This window comes from Sciurus vulgaris, assembly GCF_902686455.1.
Source record: "Sciurus vulgaris genome assembly, chromosome: 7".
Taxonomy (NCBI): Eukaryota; Metazoa; Chordata; class Mammalia; order Rodentia; family Sciuridae; genus Sciurus; species Sciurus vulgaris.
This window is the reverse complement of record NC_136467.1, coordinates 21840030-21860119: the sequence shown is the minus strand read 5'-3', so window position 1 is coordinate 21860119 and position 20090 is coordinate 21840030. Positions and strand designations below refer to the sequence as shown.

The window sequence follows — 20090 nt, the reverse complement described above, 5'->3', positions numbered from 1 at the left end:
TAGCATGCATGGGGTCCTGTGTTTGATCCTTAGCATTGCAAAAAATTTAAATGCCTTTTCATGTCACTTCTCTGCTTAGCAACCCTCAGGCGCTTCTTTTCCTACTTTCCTCAGATTTTCTTGGGTTGACCTACACAAATCTACTCTTCTCTGCCCTTCATTATCTGTCTCTGTGCTGCCTCCAGCACGGTTGTTTCTTTGCGGTGCCTCCCATTAGCCAAACACTAGCATTCCCATTAGCTAAGGTGGTGGCCTTAGCACCACGCACCAATAGTTTCCTGTACATGAAAGGAATTTCCCAGTTTTCTGCATGGCTATTTCTCTCAATTCCTTTTGGAAAGTCTGGACTCAAATGTCATTATCTCAATTACCAAACACGAGCATCATATGTATAAATTGTGACCCTACCAACTGCTCCCACCTCCCAGCGTCTTCTAACACTTGTCTATAGTCTTCTTGGCCTCCTTCCACTCCGACTAGCATAATTTCCCCAAAAGTCTAGAAAAATGCCTGCCACGGAGAACGACAAACATCAGGTAGCTGAGGCAGGAGGATCACAAGTTTGAAGCCAGCCCTGGCAGAGAGACCCTGTCACAAAATGTAGCTCAGTGGTACTGCACCCTTGGGATCAAACCCCTGTACCTGGGGCAGAAGGACACACAAAAATAATTTGTTGAATGAAAGAACGTACTCGTTTGCCACAACTTCCCAAGAGAGAGGATACAATTTACAGAGAAGTGGAATCAATGATAGCAAAGAATTAATAATAAACTTCGATTCTTGAATGTATTGAAAGCTTGGAAAAAACGCTCTTGGGGGTTCGGGGTGGGGAATTATAAAGGTCTGCATAGAGGATTTAAGGACATGACAATGAACCATTTCCTATGCGAACTCTCATGAAATCCTGGTCCCCAAAAGGCTCCCCGAACCCTCCCACCCGAACACAAGCAGTCACACCAAAAGACAGGACAACTTCTAAACTTTATGGAAAAAGCAACAATGACAACTAGCCAAATCCCGTTTCATCCCAGTGTGGTCCTCCCCCATGCTGGTCGGCTCTGGGACCTCTCCAGTCGCACAGTTCTCAGGTCCTGACGGTGTCTCGGTGCCACGTTCCGCAGGGTCCACGTAAAGGCAGGTCAGGCGGGCCACCCCGAACACACACCTCTGTACACCGAAAGCACGAGAAGCACGAGCCAGGAAGGACCCGTCCACTGGAGGAAGGGAAACGACGGCAAACTGAGGAAGGTAGGGAGAGGGGCTCCCGCAAAGGTCGCAGCGCGGGGTCTCAGTTCTCCTCGGGCTTATCGGCTGGCGGCCCGCACGGCTGCAGCATCTTCTCCATCAGGTTGAAGCGGACTCGCGCTTTGCTCTCATTCTCGGCAATGGCGAAGTAGTTGAGCAGGTCGAAGTGGCCCATGTAGGAGCAGTACGAGTCGCGGTGCTGGTTCACCAGCCACTCCCACTTGGTGGTGTCGGCGTGGCCCGTGCCGATGTACTTGGACTGCAGGTGCTCCAGCTGGCTGTGGATGGTGTAGCGGTCGGTCATCTCGCCACTTTCCCTTTGCTCGGATCAGGGGCCGAAAGCGAGCCTCGGGTTTCCCGCCGGAGTCGACACCACCACACGCAAGCTCCGCACTCACGCCGTCGCAGCAGAATGGCGTCACTGTGGCGACGCTGCGTAAGCCCTCCGCCGTCGGGCTCGGAGGCGGAAGCGGAAGTGCATTCCGTCACGGAATTGGAGTTGCCTAGGCGACGCCGGCAACTGGGCCGTCCCTGCTCGGAGCCACCCGCTCCTGAAAGCGTTGCTTGACTATCCGCTGATTGACCACTGGGCGGCGCTTTTCTAACCGGATCCGGGCAAACTGGGACTTGCGGTCACGGGGGTTCGCATACACTGGCGCCTGGGACCGCCTCGCATTTTAAGAGGACTCAGGAGGCCCAGTGGAGGGCTGTGCGGGAGGCGGGGAGTATCCCCGGGGGTTGGGAGCTGAGGCATGGGGAACCCAAGCCGGCCAGGGCTACCGATCACCGGGAGGATGAACTCACGGTGTAACCGGGCTCTAAGCTGGCGGCGCGGTAGTCCCTTCACCACCAGCCGTGGGTCCCCTCGAAGTCAGCCTGTGCGAGTTCTGGTCCCCGCGCGTCTCTTAGAAGTTGTGTGCGAGAAAAGCTGGATTCAGCTGGCCGTGGTGGCGCACGCCTCTCATCCCAGCCACTCTGGGGATGAGGCGGGAGGTCGCAAGTTCGAGGCCAGCCTGGGCAACATGGCGAGACCCTTGTTCATAAAACAACTGCACACACTAGCGGGGCCGGCGTGTCCTGCTTGTCGAGCAAAGCACGGCAGCGGTTCCCACGCGTTCTGGCTTTCAGGTCGAGCTGCTCCTCCCGCTCTGCGTCTCGCTTTGCTGCGCGCCCTCGGGCTGCTTGGCACCTCTGCGGCCCCAGCCTGCACCTCCGCGTTGAGTGCTGCGCGCCCCAGGTCCTTGCACAAGCTGTCCCCTTGCTGTGCGCGCTCGGGCTGCTCAGCACCTCTGCGGCCCCAGCCTGCACCTCCGCGTTGAGTGCTGCGCGCCCCAGATCCTTGCACAAGCTGTCCCCCAGCACTGTACTTGGAATACTTGTGTTTCCTCGGCTCACGCGTCTCCCTTTAAGGCTGCTCACAGGCATCACCTTGAAGGTGGCGGTGACCCCTGCAGACAGATGTAAAGCTTCCTTCCTCTTCCATCTCTTGCGTCTCTTGCTTATTATCGCTTTATGGCCTACTTTTTTTTGGATTAAGCACTTCCTTATGAGTGTAGAACCTACTTGAGAAAAAAAGAATCCTGTGCTGCTTTTATGATCACCTTTATTGATACCCGTATAACCTGGTGGAGATTGGATTCTCAGAAAACGTTGGGTGAATGGCTGAAGAGCAATGACAGCCAGAGAAGGAACTCCAGCAGAGACCACTTTAACATACTAGTTCTAGTCTTCTGTGTAAACTGTGTAGACAATTCATTCTGAAAATGTAGGGGATGTTATGTCATACTGTGAGTTCACTATTTAGATGTTCCACGCCTTGCCCTTTTGCCAGTTTGTTTCCGGGTTTTTTTGTTTTTGTTTTTTAAAAAATTGTATTATGGGAATAAGATTGACGTCTCCCCCCACCCCGCCCCCGTCATATCCCTTCAGAAGACTATCCTGAATTTGGAGCCTAGTTTTTGTTTTTTTTTTAATCAAAAAGTTGTGATCTATAGACAGATGTTCTTGTCTTGCATGTGTTAAAGCTTTATATAAATAACACTATGTTGTTATAAAAGTTGTTTTTCCTTTAGTCAATGTCCTTGTTGATATTTGTTGACTTCAGTTCATTTTTATCACTGAATTAATATACCATAACTTTCTGCTCTTAATAGATTTCCCGCCATATTTTTGCTATTAGAAACAGTGTTGGGAGGAGGAGGAGGATGGAAAAGGGTGATTGTGTTTGGTCAGTGCCCACTGTATGCAGGAATGGAAATACCACACTGAACCCCGCTCTTAGGTACAATTAATACATATTAATAAAAAAGAATGCTGCAACAAATATTCATTTCTGGGGGAGGAGAGTACTGGGGATCCAACTCAGGGGCACTCAACCAAGCCTCTTTTGTATTTTATTTAGAGGCAGGGTCTCACTGTTGCTGAGGCTGACTTTGAACTCACCATCCTCCGGCCTCAGCCTCCCAAGCCACTGGGATTGCAGGCATGCGCCACCGCGCCCAGCTAATATTCTTGTATATATATATTTTATATACGGGGAAATTTCTCAGAGCATATACACAGGAATAAAGTTGTTGAGACTTAGGGAGGTATTCAAGGTCTCCCACCAGCAAAATAAGAATTCTTTCAGTTCAACATACTTCTCAATACTTGGTGTTATCGATACTTTAAAATTTTTCGAATCTGATGGGTGGAGAGAAATATTGTAACCGTAATTTGCATATCCCTGATTACTAGGAAGGCTGGCATCTTCTCTGTGTTTATGGGCCTATTGTATTTCTGATGTGATTTGCGTATTTATATCCTATGCTCATTTCCTATTGGATATTTGTCTTTTTCTTACTAATTTTTAGGAGCTCTTTAAATATTCATAATATTACTCTTGCCCAGTTACATGCAATAAGATATCTTTTCCCCCCTAGTCTGGCTTTTTTTTTTTTAAATAACCATTTATGATATCATTTGTTGTACAGGAATTTAATGTAGTCAAACTTATCAGTCTTCCTTTATGGCTCAAGCATTTTGCATTTGGTTTAAAAAACTGAAATCAAACAAAATCCTTTCCTACCATGGGACCATAGCAAGAATTAAAAAAATTTTTTTTCTAAAATTTTTAGAATTTTTTTTTCATATTTAGCACTTTAATTCACCTGAAATTTTTTTAAAATTATTACTTTAGGGATCTAATTTTTAATATTTTCCTAAATAACTATTTAGTTCCCAGTGATAACCAAGTATTCATTAAATAATGCATCCTTTCTCTACTTGTCTTCACTGCTTACATATTCATAAATCTGTTTCTGGACATTCTGTTCCATTAGTCTTTTTGCATCTTTATTAGTAACACAGGCTCTCTCTCTCTCTCTCTCTCTCTCTCTATCTCTCTCTCTCTCTCTCTTTTCTTTTTGGTCCCAGGGATTGAACCCAGGGGTGCTGAATCACATTCCCAGCCTTTTAAAAAAATATTTAAAGACAGGGTCTTGCGAGTTGCTTAGGGCCTCACTTTTGCTGAGGCTGACTTTGAACTCATGATCCTCCTGCCTCAGCACCTTTGTATCCAACAGGCTCATAATTACTATACTCTTTAAATAAATCCTGATATTTAGTAGGGTGAAAGATTGTATGATTTTCTTTGTTCATAAATGTCTTGACTATTATTAATCCTTTGCTACTCCAATTTAGAATTGTCAGAGTCCTCACAGATATTGTTTTGAGTTAATAAAATCATGAAAATAAATATCATTTCTACATCATTAAGATTCTAAGAATACTAGAACATTCCTCAAATTCAAAATCTATCTGAGCTATATGGAAAGTACATTTACATGTATAAAGAGTTAAGGTGTATCAGTTTGCTAGGGTTGCCATAACAAAGCAACACTTCCGGTGGTCTTAAACTTACAAGGTTATTTCTTAAGTTTTGGAGGCTGGAGGTCCAAGATCAAGATGTTGGCAAGGTCTCTGTCCTTGGTTTGTAGATGGCTATCTTTTCTCTGAGTTTTGTGACTTTCCTTCTGTGCCTGCCCTAATCTCTTTTTATAAGATACCAGTCATATTGGATTAAAGTCCACCCATATGATCTCATTTTACCTTAGTTAACTCTGAAGACCCTCTCTGCAAATGCAGTCACACTGTGACAACTGAGACTTAGGGCTTCCACATGTGAGATTTGTCTGCACAGAATTCAACCCCAATAGTTGCATTTAGTCACATGGAATACAGAAGATAACTTGTTTCTTTTGACATATTTGTAAATTTGTGTGTGTGTGGGGGGGTATATGAGAGAGAGAAAGAGAGAGAAACGAGAAACTCTAGATGTTTGGAATGGAAGACAGGACCTCGGGCATAATAAGCAAGTCCTCTGTCACCGAGCTGTACTTCACTCCTACATATTTGTAAATTTAATGATATTTATGAAAAGAATTTAAATACTTGAAAGGGTCTTTATTTTTGTTAGACTATTGTAATGTTTACAAGGAAAACAAATATATTACATCAATAAATGTGGATTAAAATGTTGGGTTAAAATTTGAAGTGGAACTAACCTTTTTTAAAGGGCTCCTTAGAAAGGATTGCTCAAATTTGCTGGATTTAAAAATAGATTAGAATTTTTAGGTGAACTTAAAATCCTAAGGAAAAAAGACAGTTTTTTTAAAATTTATAATTTTAATAAATAGAACATTGACTTTTAGAACCTAACCATATCTCCTACATTCCCCCAAATGACCTTTAAAGGCACCCCAAAACTCTCATATTTAACGAGGTCAACTTCAAATAATATGAAAACCCTGCTGCAATTTTAATTATAATTGCATTGACTTTGTAGATTAATTTGGGGAAAATTACTATTTTAACTATTGAATTTTCTCATTGATGCACGTAGTATGTATTTCCATTTATTTGTTTACTTTAAAAATATTTTAAATAAAGCTTGTGTAATTTTTTTCATTTAGTTCTTTGCCATCTTCTGTTAAGTTTATTCCTGAGTATCTACATGTGTATTTAAAGATGTTCCATATAAATCTTAAATTGTGACCTGATAAGGAATGCAATAGTCTTATACTCATTGCCATTAAAGAATTTTGGTCTGAAAGAAAAAGAATTTTGGTCTGAAATCAGTGACCTTATTGGCAAGCCACACTAGAAGAGCTGTTAATATTTCCTGCACAAGAAATTTCAGGTCAATCCTGCCAGTTAGTTTACTTTTATGTAACTATCAAATACTATTTTGTAATTTGACATTTAAGTAAGGATAAATATGCAAGAAAAGATTCCACTGGAAAAAGATATAGAATTTAAAATGTGTAAGGAAATAAAAATATCTTTTTAGGCAGGAAATTATATTTTGTTTTATCTACTTTTTAAAATATCTTCCTTGCTGCTGGATATGGTGGTGCACACCTGTAATTCCAGGGGCTTGGGAGGCTGAGGCAGGAGAATTGCAAGTTCAAAGTCAGCCTCAGCAAAAGCTAGGCACTAAGCAACTCAGTGATTCTCTGTGTCTAATAAAATACAAATTAGGGTGGGGCATGTGGCTTAGTGGTGGAGTGCCCCAGAGTTCAATTCCCAGTTAACCCCCACCCACCAAAAAAAATCTTTCTTCTCCTTGGATTTTTGTACCAGACTACATTTTACAAAATAAAATCAAGTAATATTTTGAATTAATAGTCTAAGCATAATGCAAAAACAGAAAAATATATCAAGAAATGGTTACCCATCATCTATCCCTTTTTACCTCCACCCCCAGTAAATAAATACATGACATTTGTTTCTTGTGTATCCTTCAAGAGATTATTTTCATGGATATGTGAAAAAATATAAATATATATTATCTATTTCTGTATATCTATATATCCCCCTTTTAAAATCCAGGTGATAGTGAAATAATCTTCATAGTTCTCTACCTTGATTTTAATGTTTTAAAATTCTGTTTTATGTTATACATTATGAAAAACATCCCATATGAGTATATAAAACGTTTCCTCCTTTTTTTGTCTTGTTTTACAGCTTCACAATATTCTATTGCATAGGTGTATCATACTCTAATTAATCACCCCTTTATTGATTGACATTTCTGTTGTTTCCAATGCTGCAATGAATAACCTTGCTGCTGTGACTAATACTGTACATGGGAGTTGTTTTGCACACGTGCTAGTATATTCATAGGACAAACTAGTAGCAGTGGAATTAGAGCTTTATTTAAAACAATAAAACGGTTATTAATACCTTTAATGCATTCTTGAGTTTCTAACCACAGTGATTCTCCATGATTTTCAAATGTTTGAGCTTCCAGAAATTAAATTAAAAATTTATGATTTCAGAAAACATGAACTTTAAATGGAAATTAAAGTCACATTTAGCAGGTAAAAATTATTTTAGATATTGTTTTTGCCTATATTAAAAGGATTTTCACTATGTGCAAGTGTTGATACAATGTTTCACACTAGGGGTCGCCAAAACAATACATAAAACCAACAAATAGACCAGTGGTTGAACACATTTTTATAATTAGGCGCTGGTGAGTTTCTTTCTCCACCTTTGTAAGCAGGAAAGATGCCTTGTGACTGAGATGCATAAGACAAGACCTTGGCTTGATGAGTTTTTGGGGCTTTGGGTTTTTAAAAATTATTTTTGGTATTGGGGATTGAACCCAAGGGTACTTTATCACTGAGCTTTATTCCCAGTTCTTTTTTTATTATTGTAAATTTTGAGACAAGGTCTTGCTAAGTTGCTGAGAGTTTTGCTAAATTGCTGAGGCTGGCTTGGAACCAGTAATCCTCCTGCCTCAGCCTTCTGAGTCACTGGGATTTCAGATGTGCACCACTGAGCCCCACTGATTTGCTAAGTTTTTAAAAGCAGCTAAGACTGATAATTTAGAAGAAAAATGAACTACAATTTCCTCGTCATCATACAAATTTTACTTTGGATTTTTCTATTTAGAGTAACTGGTGATGTGGAGTTTGATGTAAGCAAATGTAGAGAATTTTAAAAAGATGTTTGCTAGCTATGATTTTATTTTTCTATGGTTAAAAATATCTTTAGCTTCTGCTTTTCTTTTCCCAGTCATCATGGATTTCATGCAGGGCTAAAACTCTCAATTTGGGGAGGGCTTTGCCCCAAATGAGTGTATACCATATGGATTAAATTGTATATGCCATTTTTATCACCTCTATTGTGGTAGATTTGAGACATCTATTCCCTAACTCATTTGAGACTTAATAGGTTGGTCCCTCTCTGTTCTTTAGTGAAAACATTCAATCAAAAGCTGGTACCATTTTTGAGCAATTTCTTATGGGATAAATTTTACAGAGGTACTTTGAAACATTTTGCAGATGTCCTATTTGTTAAAGTATAGGAAATTGCTTTTATGGAAGGATTTTGATTGGAACGACAGTGTCTTAGCACAGGCTGCTATAACGAAATACCAGAAGACTAGGTAGCTTGATAACCACAGAAATTTATTTCTCACCGTTCTGGAAGCTGAGATAAAGTCGCCAGCAATTTGGTGGCCGGTGAGGGCCTGCTTTCTGGTTCAGAGAGACCTGTAGAAGGGACAGGGGTCTCTGTTAGGTCCCTGTTGTCTAAGGGCACACACCCCACTGGTAAAGCTTCTGCCTCATGATCTAATCACCTCCCTTCCTAATGCCATCACTTTGGGGTTAGAATTTCAACAGGTGACTGGTGGGGGGGGGGGGGGGGGGCGCACAAATATTTACACCATAGCAAATTGTTGTGTCACAATTCGTTATTTTCAGTTTCTCCTAAGAGAAATCCTTACATGGACAGTAGGAAGTTTCAGGTGCAGAAAAGGGAATTTGACCATTTGAAACTTCAGTGAAAGGAATAAACAGGGTGCTATAATAGAGAATAATGGAGAAGGGGGCTGGGGGGCTTCCAGGGGAGGCAGCCTCACTCTAGAAGGTGATATTTACATGTGTCCTGCGGGTGAGAACAAGACAGATATGCCAGGAACTCTGGAAGAGCATTCCAGGCATAGAACAAAGGCCCTGGGGTGGGGAGAAGCTTGAAGTGTCCTAAGAGCTGCATGGTAACTGGGGCACAGTGACAGAAGCAGAGCACCCTGGATGAGGGTGGCGACGAGAACAGGGGCCACTAACACAGGGTCCTGTTTGATTTACACCATGGTGGGAAGCAGAGGAAGAATATGAAGCCACAGGATCACTGTGAGGCCCGGCATGCAGAGAAGGGGGCTCCCAGGCGTGAAGAGGAGACTACCCAGGTCGTGGTTTGTGTAAAGATGCGTGACTAGAATGTTCTGTGACTGACCAACCCTTACCCAACCCTGGTTCCAGACACACTGGGCAGCCATGTCTCTACCTCAGGTTGTTTCTCATTTCTCCTCTACGCAGAGCTCTTTCATAAATAAACATTAAAAGGTGTTCACTTTATATTAAGTGGTGAAAGGAAATTAAAGAAAATTAAAGTTATAATCCCACTTTTTAGACATACATACTCACCCACACAGCCATCCCATCTCCGGCCCCGCCCAGACTCTGGAAAAGATTTGGAGGAACTATTAATATATTCCCTCTAGGAATGAGATGGGAATTCAGGGGTATGAGTGTGTGTGTGTGTGTGTGTGTGTGTGTGTGTGTGTGTGTGTGAGTTTAATCTTTTTCAATCAGCTTGTATTACCTTTGAAACAAAAACAAAGAAAAATAAATCAAATGGAAATATTATATAAAACCCCAAAGTAATTTCACTCCACACCGGCCAAAATGTATTAAAATTTAAAAGATGGATGATACTACGTGTTGGCAAAGATGTAGAGCAATTGAAACCCTCATACAATTTGGAATTTTTTACAGTATCTGCAAAGGCTGAGATAAATATGCTAAACAGAAATACATTCAAATGTGCACAAATATCCAGAAATAGCAAGGAAGAATATTCATAGCGGAACTGTTCATTAGCAGAATGTGAAAGCCAAAAGCAAACCAACTTGAATGTCCATAAATAGTAAAAAGATTAAATAAATAGTGGTATATCCATACAATGAAATACTACATACTAATGGTAGTAAATGAACCATGGCTATTTGGAATAATATGGTTGAAATGTCATAAGTAAGGTTTTGCAAAAGTAGCTGGACCTATAAAGAGCACATACTATATTATTTCATGCACTCGGAGTTCAAAAAAATCAAAATGAATGAATGGTGGTAGAATTTAGGAGATCAGTTACTTTTAGGGGAGGGCCTACATGATTATGTCACAAGAAGGCCCCTGGAATACTGGCAATGTTCTGTTTCTGGCTTTGGTTCCACTGGTGTACTCACTGTGTAAAAATTCTTCCAACTGTACACATAATTTGTACACTTTCCTGTGCACATATCATACTTCAACATAAAATTAGGATAAATAACACAGAGATGGAATCAACACAAAACTTCCAGTATTTTCTCACAGTCTTAATCTATTTTGAGAAAAGTCTTTTAAAATTCTTGTTATCCTTTAAGGCTCAACTTCTGTGTTTTGCTTCCCATTGAAGACTTCCTTGATTTCTCTCTCCTATAAACTCAACTAGTCCTGATCATTTTCTGAATGTAAATTGTAAGTTCCTTTGCAATTTACAACTGTGTTCTCCGTTATATTAGCATACTGACTTTCCTATAGTAGGCACTCAATAAACACTTGTGAATTCGAATATTGCTATCCAAATGGCAGGGAGATAATCCAAATTTCAAAGCAAGCCTCAGTAGTTAGTCACTTTAAAGTCCCCACCATCCTGTATCCTAAACCTAAGAGATGTGGACTTTAAGGAAACATTTTCCCCTGTGAAATTAACATCAGAGAAAAAGCTCCATGACAAGGATTTACAAAATTATGAACAAGCTGAATTTTCATTGATTGGGCATTATCAGCTTTCAGGTTATGCAGCTTTCAGGGAATAGGCTTTGCTAACTAAGTTAGTTCAGCTGAGGGTCTTGAATAGTAGCAATTACAAATGGGAATACAGAATGTGAAAACAAGAGGTTTAATGGATGGGACTGATCTTCCCCTGTGCAAATACTGACCACTTCAGGTATGCAATTAAACATGTCATTCATTATTATCTTCCTAAGATAAAAGTCACAGGTGAGCCCACAAGAAAAGAGCTGAGCTTACACCTTTTCTATTATTTGAATCTAAGCAAGTGTAAGTTTGTCTAGTTTTTAGAGAAGGTTGAATGCCATTCAGTTAAGTCAATAACAGGAAGTTCTTAAATAGGCATGTGTGTCGAAGCGACAACAGGAACATCCTTATTAAGGGGGCTTGCTTTCATGTTTCACAAGCTATGCTTTCAGAAGACAACCATGCTTCAAAATCTCTACCTGTACTTTTGTGCATTTACTTGTTTGTACTTTCTTTGCTCTAACTTAGAAGCCAATCTGTTTGTTTCTTCAGTGGTCCGACAAGAAACAAACCATATCTCTACTGCTTCGTTTTGTTCATGGAAGCTTAAGGCCAGAAAAGAATTTGGAGGTGGGGCAGATTGGCTCACACGGCCACCACTAAGTACCACTGGTGCTACTTCCCCACCCCGTCTTTGGGTATTTTCTTCAGCTTATGTAAACCTTATGCAAAGCCATTTCAAGTCTCCTTACTTCTGAGTAAATAACTGCCTCCAAATCTGTTTAATAAAAAAATTCTGGCACTAGGCTGCAGAGCTGGCCTAACAATAAGTTTTCATGAGTTAACTGCTGCACTTATTTGAGGAACTGCCTTATTCTGTTAGGATATAAAAATATTCCCAGTCAGCGCCCTGTCTCTAGGGGTCCTCAAGATAGCAAAATTCTGCTTTGGCATACCCTTTTATCCTATTTTTGTGTCTCTTGATTTCCTAGGGTGGTCTTTGTATTTGCCTTGATCCTTTTACTTTAAAAGATAAGAAAAACACCTGCAGATTTGTCCCAGTTTCAGTGCAGTTCTGCCCTGAGACCAAGGCTAGCATGGGCCTTGCCCTGGACCCCTCACTTAAGAGGGACTTGCTGTGGCTCCCCTATGGCTGTGGAGTCTGTAGGTTAAGGGGACATACCCACTTAGCATCAACCCGAACCATGCTCCCTGCTCCCCCAACTGCTGGCTCCAATGCATGCAGGCAGTTGGGAAACAAATTCCAAGAGCCCACGCCCTCTTCCAGTCTGTAGGTTAAGGGGACACACCTACTTAGCGTCAACCCAAACCCTACAGTCTTCTCTTGTCTCTCTGCCCAAAGGATGTTTTGCTACTGATGTACACATCTGGGCCTGCAGTGTGCTGAAGGAGCCATTTGGACTGGGGTGTTTAGCTTGGGAGTTCAGAGAGGCAGGCTGAGAAATTCCATTTGAAGAGTTCGGGCTTCGAGATCCCTCTTTACTCAGAAATGATTTTTAAATGGACTCAGGTGTCAAATCATGGCTCAGGAAAGATAGCTCTGTGCCTAAACTTTCTCTATCTTGATATCTCTGTCCCAAATTTCTTACTGGTAATAATCTCATGATCATAAATTGTGTATTTAGTGACAATGACTTTCTTCAGGTAATAACTTGTTTTTTCCTGAAATGGAATTTCCGATTACCTGTGATGTTAAAGCTATTTGAGTAGGTAAGTGCTTTACAATAAAGGGAAGATTTATAACTAGATACAAAGATGGTAGGTTAAATCATATCACTACTATTAATACTTTCATATTAGACTTGGGGATAATCTGTTAATGCTTTTGTTTAGAGTGTTCGAAATTTTTTTTATTGTTTGTTCTATTTAGTTACACATGCAAAATATTTAAAAGACAGGCACATTAGACTACCTGACAGATGTTATTATTATTTTTTAAACTTGATCCTCAGTTTACTGTGGCCAGACTACTGGGGTGACCAGTACAGATACCAGAACCAGAAATCCAGGAGCTCACAGTGACCTGGCAAGGGTGTCTTCATGGCTGCACCAAACTCAATTACAGTGTGTTCCTCTCCATTCTCTGGAATCCATCAGACATATGCATTGTTTCAGACATACTCCGTGGTTCATGATTTCATTTATTTTAAAACATAATTGGCTGATATTTTTAAGTTTAAAAAATTCTGAATGTGAATAAGTGTGTAAGTGCCATTCTAGTATTTAAGAGAAATGGATTTACCAAATTTATAAGTTAAGTTTAGATTTACAAAAGGCTTTGGAAGTTTTTTCTTATTAAGATCATACTTCGTTGGGCATTTGAAGTGCTGGAAGTAAATTGAATATATTGAACCCATTAATGCAGTTTAAAATATTCAAGTGTGGTTGCTGGATACAAAATCAATATAAGAAAGTGATAGTATTTCTATATTTCAGAAACAAAAATAAAAAATAAAATGGGCTACACATAAATGGATACTTGGTTCACAACAAAGGTACATTGCAGGACAGTGGAGTGTACCTAATCTCCCAGTAAGAAGTGCAAGGACAGTTGTGTACCACAGGGAAAAGATGACCTTGGGCTTCTGATTCACACTATATGCAAAAGCCAGTCCCAGGTGCACATGAGATCTTATATGCTTCTGGTTATAAAGCCATTGGTGATTAATGTAAGAGACTTTCTCCACGACCTGGGAGTGGAGAAAGACTTCTTAAATGAGACACAAAAGCACCAACCATAAAAGCAAAGGTAGTAAATTTAATTTCATTAAAACAAAATATTTCTGTTCATCAACAAATACCATTAGAAGAACAAAAATACAAGCAACAGACTAGGAAAAGATATCTGTACCCTATGCAACCAACTAACAACAAAAAACTTGCCTCTGTGTGTGTGTGTGTGTGTGTGTGTGAGTGTATTTAAATTAGCAAGAAAAAGGGCAGCAAATCTAATAGAAAAATGGGCAAATTGTTTGACTGTATATCTCAAAATAGAGGAAAATCCACATGGTTAATAAACATTGAACCTGTTCTTAGCATAATTTGTAAGCAGAGAGACACTAATTAAAACAGTGAAATGCTCTTGGGTGCTCATGATATTAACATACTTTTTAAAGTTTCACGGTATCAAGTACTGGTGAAGAATTCTAATTTTTGGTGGGATTATACTGTAAATTTTGCAGCCACTTTGGAAAATAGTTAGGAATGATCCCACAACAGAGCCTGGAGTGTGAGAATAAGAAGCGTGATTTCCCCAGTGGATCATTAGGAGTGATGGAGGGACCATTCCAACTGTGTTTGTTCGTTCCCGGACCCCTGTAGTCTACACCCCGAGAGCTCAGCTGCATGTGTAGCTAATGGCTGAAGGTGTAGTGTATCCTGAAGGATAGTTCCCCATCCTTTGAGGGTTCCAGCTCCAATATGGTGCCTTAGATGTACCTTTGAGTGGGTATTCATTGTCCTCTTTGAACTGGCAGGTGCATGATCCAGGGTCACATGTGCAATGGTTCGGAGGTATCCCCCAAAGTTCGTGGGTTGGAAACTTGATCCCTAATGAATGGAGTTGAGCAGCAAGTCATTTCAGAGGTGATCAGGGGACACTATGGCGCTGCTCTTGTGAACTAATTAATGTTGTTATTGTGGCAGTGGTTAATTATCATAAGTGTGGACAGTTCAAAAAGCAAATTCGGTTCTCTCTTGCTCTGTCTCTGTCTCTGTGTTATGGTTTGGATATGAGATGGTCCCTAAAAGCTCCGTGTGAAACAGTGTAAGAAGGCTGAGAGGAGAATGATTGGGTTGAGGGAGTCTTTACCCAATCAGTGAATTAATGCCCTGATAGAGATTAACTGAGTAGTAAATGGAGGCAGGTAGGGTGTGGCTGGAGGAGGTGAGGATTGGGGGCATGGCTTTGGGGTATATATTTGTATTTGGCAAGTGGAGACCTCATCATATGAGCTGTTTTTCTCTGCCACACTCTTCTATCATGATGTTCAGTCTCGCCTGAAGCCCTGAGAAATAGAGCCGGCCTTCTATGAACTAAGACTTCTGAAACTGTGAGCCCTCAAATGAACTTTTCCTCCTCTAAAGTTGTTCTGGTCGGGTGTTTACATCACAGCACTGAAAAAGCTAACTAAAACTAACCCTCTCTCTCTCTCCCTCCCCCGCTACCCCCCCACACCTCTGCTATCTTTCTGCCCTCTACCATGGGGTGATGCAGTAAAAAGGTCCTCTCCAGATGCAGGCACCTCAACCTAGAGCTTCTCAGTTTCTAGAACTATAAAAATAATTTTTTTTCTTCATATGATCCATTCTCAAGGATTCTATTATAGCAACACAAAATGAATGAAGACAATCTTTGCTATGAAGAAGGTTCTTTGGTTCAGAGACAATGGCAGGTGTGATCCCAGGACTGTAAATCATGTATTTCACGAGCCTTCACATAGTGGTGAAGCTGTGTGACAGGTGAGGCACTCTAAGAAGGAAAATGAAAATTTCAGTCCAATTCAAGACAAATTTTGTTTTCCAGAGGTGAAGGGGACTGATCTAAAACAACAACAATAAAAAAAAAAAAAAAAATGCCATCAAATGACTTGTTAGTCACCTCGAAGAGCAATACCATAAGATGAATAAGTTCTGGGGATGCAAGGAACGGCAGGGTGACTATAATAAATACTGTATGGTATACTTGAAATATGCTAAAAGTGTAGATCTTAACACACACTCACATACAAAGTAACTCGAGAGATAATATATTAATTAGCTTGATCGTGTAATTATTTCACAGTATGTGTGTGTGTGTGGTGTATCTTAAATATACACAATTTTGTCAATCATACTTCTATAAAACCAGGGAGAAGAGGAAGGAACTCAGCACAAGACTCTGTTGCTGGAAGGTTGGACATCAGCCACAGCAGTGGGTAGAGAGACATACCTCCCTGGCGAGAGGGAGTTACAGTTGGACCCCATCGGCAGGGCCGCTTGCAACACAGCGGGAACCTGCTTCAAAGTCCTTTTTTCTTGGCTGAGCTCAAAACCAGCAGTTTTCCAACCTTATTCCATCCATGGATCAGAGCAGCTTTTCAGGTGGGGTATATTTTGCCTCCAAAACCAAAAATGTCCTCTAAAGCAAGATGTGAAATGCAGTAACTTGTCCTCTGCTCTGGAAGGGATATTTGGGTGTAGCCCAGAGTGTTGACACCTAAGAACTGTATTAAAGTGTCAGGCTACTGAATCTCTGTAGATAGCATATCTTTTTTTGCAGAGGTCAGCTACCAGGGATTAAACTCAGGGACATTCAACCACTGAACCACATCCCCAACCTTATTTTGTATTTTATTTAGAGACAGGGTCTCACTGAGTTGTTTAGTGTCTCACTCTTTGCTCCTTCCTTAGCCTCCTGAGTCACTGGGATTACAAGGGTGTGCCACCACGCCTACCAGATATTATATCTTAGCAAGGCCTCCCGAATACTTGTCACTTCTTGCTCATAAGGTCTAAATAATATGACGTTGCCTATTTAGTGACCTCAAGTGACGTTCTCTGCAATTCAGATGGCCCAGAACCAGAGAAACAGAACTGATAGTGCTTTAATGAGACCATGAACATACACTGGTATTCATTCCATGTTTGCTTTGGGTCATTCTTCTGTTAAACAGTGAAAAGAAAGTTGACGAATAGCCACAAAACCACATACCAGAAACTGTGTTAATCTGAAAGATTAAATATAAAAGACCTAACACAGCAGATGTGATTGAAGTCACTTCTTGGAGAAGTTTGTAGTAGCTCAATGTCATGCTTCCTGAATCACTTGATTTTGCAAGGCCAGGTGGTGAATTATATTGGGATATAATGAGAACCACTATGTCTATGTACATATTTCCTTCTTATAGCAACACCAACCAGCAGGTTTAGTGCCCACCCTAAACTCTGGGCTGATTTTACCTGTTCAGTGTTGGTGATAAAATGCTGACATGTGACCTCTGCTACTCTGAGACCCCTCATCTCCATGACTAGAGTCTCAAGAGTCAGGAATCTGACTGGGCCTGTTTCTTCCTATATAAAATGGGAATATCAGAGTGGATGGAATGAGTTTCTGTAGTTACTTAATTTCTTTCTTGTGCCTTGTAGTAGGTACAATTGTATCTTCAAAAAATACCCCCAGGTCTTGGTTCTGCTACAGCGTCCCCTCATCAACTCTGGCCTATAGAAGAGAGCCACCTCAATGACCAATGCTGCCGGTCTGCCACTTCCTTACTGTCTTCATATATAGAGTCCTTCATATGCTTCTGGGGACGCTAGCAGGCTAGGCTTTCCAGTTTCATATAGCAGACCATGGAGCATACACACCTTGCTGGATCTTCCAGTCCTTCTCTCCAGTCTCCTAGGCAATTCTGGTGCCTCTGATTGATTTAAGATGTCCCACTGCTTTTCAAGTGTTGGGAGATCCAACCCAGGTATGTATCAGAACCCTCTCCTAGGGCCCAATGAGGACATTAAACCTGGCGTCATGGCGGAGTGCCTCCACGTTGGTAAACTCTCTCTTAATGAGCCCTGTATTCCCCACGACCCCCATAAACACATCTCTATCTGGTACCGTTTGGATTTACCACAGGCATACTCTACCCACTCCTACCAGGTCCTGCCAGCAAGGTTAGATAGTAACTTTGCTGCTAAGGCCTCTCGTCACTAGCATATTTTCTCAGTCTGGTCTCAATCTGTCATTTGGCCCTTGTTATCATCTTGGGGAACAGGGAGGCTGGTGATTACAGATCCCAGGGAGTGTAATGGCATTATCCTTGAATTACCTTTCTCATTTGAGGCATCTGCCAAATCTTCAAGAGATGGCCTTTATCTTCCAACAAAGCAAAGTTGGCCCCTTGTACATATTCAGAGAGTTAAGAAGAGCATGGAAGGCTGGGGAGATAGCTCAGTCAGTAGAGTGCTTGCTTTGTAAGCACAAGGCCTTGGGTTCGATCCCCAGCACCACCCCCCCCAAAAAAAAAAAAAAAAAAGAGCATGGAGACTCAAGGTGCTCATGTGAATTTGTCCAAAAATCTCCATGCAGACTCTCAGGGTCCTACTCCTTTCCCATAAGGACCCTGACCCTAGAGTAGGAGACTCTGCTAGGTTGCAAATTCAGCCTTCTCTCAAGTTTTGCTCCTCCTACAATTAGACCCTGGCTCAATCTTCTGGCGGCAGGAGATGAAGATCTCTTGAAATGCTGGCAGACTCTCCCACTTTGCTGTAACTCGCTGATTGCTACAGTAGAGCCTACAATTTTTTTCTCTTCGGTGTATTAGTGGTGCTTAGTAGACACCCCTTCCTGTAGCTTCTAGTTACTATTTCTCCCATAATTCTCAAATTACAGAGACAATGCACTGACTGTGTATCTTTTTCCTTCTACATTCCATCAAATTCACTACAGATACAGCTCTTAACAAGCCCATCTCTACCCCATGCCGGGAGCTACCTGTGTCCTCTACCGACAGCACTGATGTGCTCAGTGCTGTCTGGGCCCCTGTCCCATAGCCTGCAGTTTAGGATTACTCACAGGACCAATTATCTTAGGTTGAGATTCCTAGTAGCAGAGATTGGGACAAGGACCTTGTGCAAGTGATTTACTGAAGCAGTGCTCTCAGAAAAAATGGTGCGAGGGGACCCAGGGGGTACAGGGGGAAAAGCTAAGCAAGGAGGTGGTCTCCTGGGGACTGCCTTCAGCCTAATCCTATGGGAACTCTGTCCCACCTCCAGGCAGGGACTCAGTGCTTAGGATCTTGGTGTGAGTCGCTACCTGCTATCCGCCCAGGAGTATTTAAATTCTGGACTGAGGTAGCTCCTCTTCAACTTGGGGCAATTCTCTGGAGAAAATGGGCAGATGACTAGTAATGGTTGAAGCCACCTGGGGTGGGATGTGATGCTAAAAGCTTGGCCTGATAAAAACTGATAGGAGGCTGATCCTGAACATCTCTGAATATCCTTCATCTACAATTGGGTGTCAGCGATATCAATACATAGTTCACAGATTTGTTTGCAAAGTAAATGAAGTCAAGTGATTGATGGCTTAAATGTAAGTGGAATTTAGATATGCCAAGATGTTTGGAAAACGAATTGACTGAGCCTGTCAGAAGCCTGTTAGCACAGAGATTGAGGAGCTTCCTTGGAGGAGATTCACACACATCTGCAAAGATCTGGGCATTCACTCACTCACAAATATTTGTGCAAATACTATAGGGCTTATTGTGGTCTGAATGTCCCCCCCTGCAAACCCAGTGCCCAATGTGACTGAATCTAGAGATGGGGACCTTGAGTAGGTGATTAGATCACGAGGGAAGACCTTCACAAATGGGTTTAGTGCCATTCTAAGAGAGGCCTCGGAGAGAAACCTTGCTCATTTGGTCACATGAAGACACAGCAATAAGGTGCCATCAATGACAAAGAAGTCCTCACCAGACACCAAATCTGCCATAGCTCAATCTCGGGCTTCCCAGCCTCCAGAACTGTGGGACTGTGAGAAATAAATTCCCATTGTTTCCAGGCCCCCCGATCGGTGGTGTTTGTTATAGCCACAGGGACGGACAGAGATGGCGCTCTTCACGAGTCACACTCTTCTCAGCCGTGAGCGTTCAGACTGGGCCCAAGGGGAGAAGAGGAGACTATCAGCAGTCTTTTCCTCCATGTCTTGGAGCTAAGAAGCATTTGGGCAGAGAAGTCATGCCAAGGGCACCACGGATCAGGCATGATGAGCTCCACGTCTGAGATGGAGGAAGGTTGGGAGAAATTGGTGAAATCAGAAAGAGCGTTTATTCAGATTCGAATACACCTGGAATGAGGAGCGTAGCTCCAGAACTCTCCAACGAAGTCTCCTACAGGAGCAGGGGTGGGGAGCAAGCGGTTCTTCCCACTGAACACTCAACAGCTGTGCCAGCCTGAGGGCGTCATTGCCTGCACTTGACAGAAGAGCTGTGGGGGCAA

General features: G+C 41.8%; 1 protein-coding gene across 1 annotated transcript; it reads right to left on the bottom strand.

Annotated features, from left to right (window-relative positions):
- Positions 1-962: 962 nt before the first annotated feature.
- On the bottom strand, positions 963-1671 carry SF3B5 (splicing factor 3b subunit 5). The gene has a single exon (XM_079148466.1). The coding sequence runs from the start codon at positions 1547-1549 to the stop codon at positions 1289-1291; it is 261 nt and encodes an 86-aa protein (XP_079004592.1). The 5' UTR covers positions 1550-1671; the 3' UTR covers positions 963-1288.
- Between the last annotated feature and the right edge of the window lie 18419 nt (positions 1672-20090).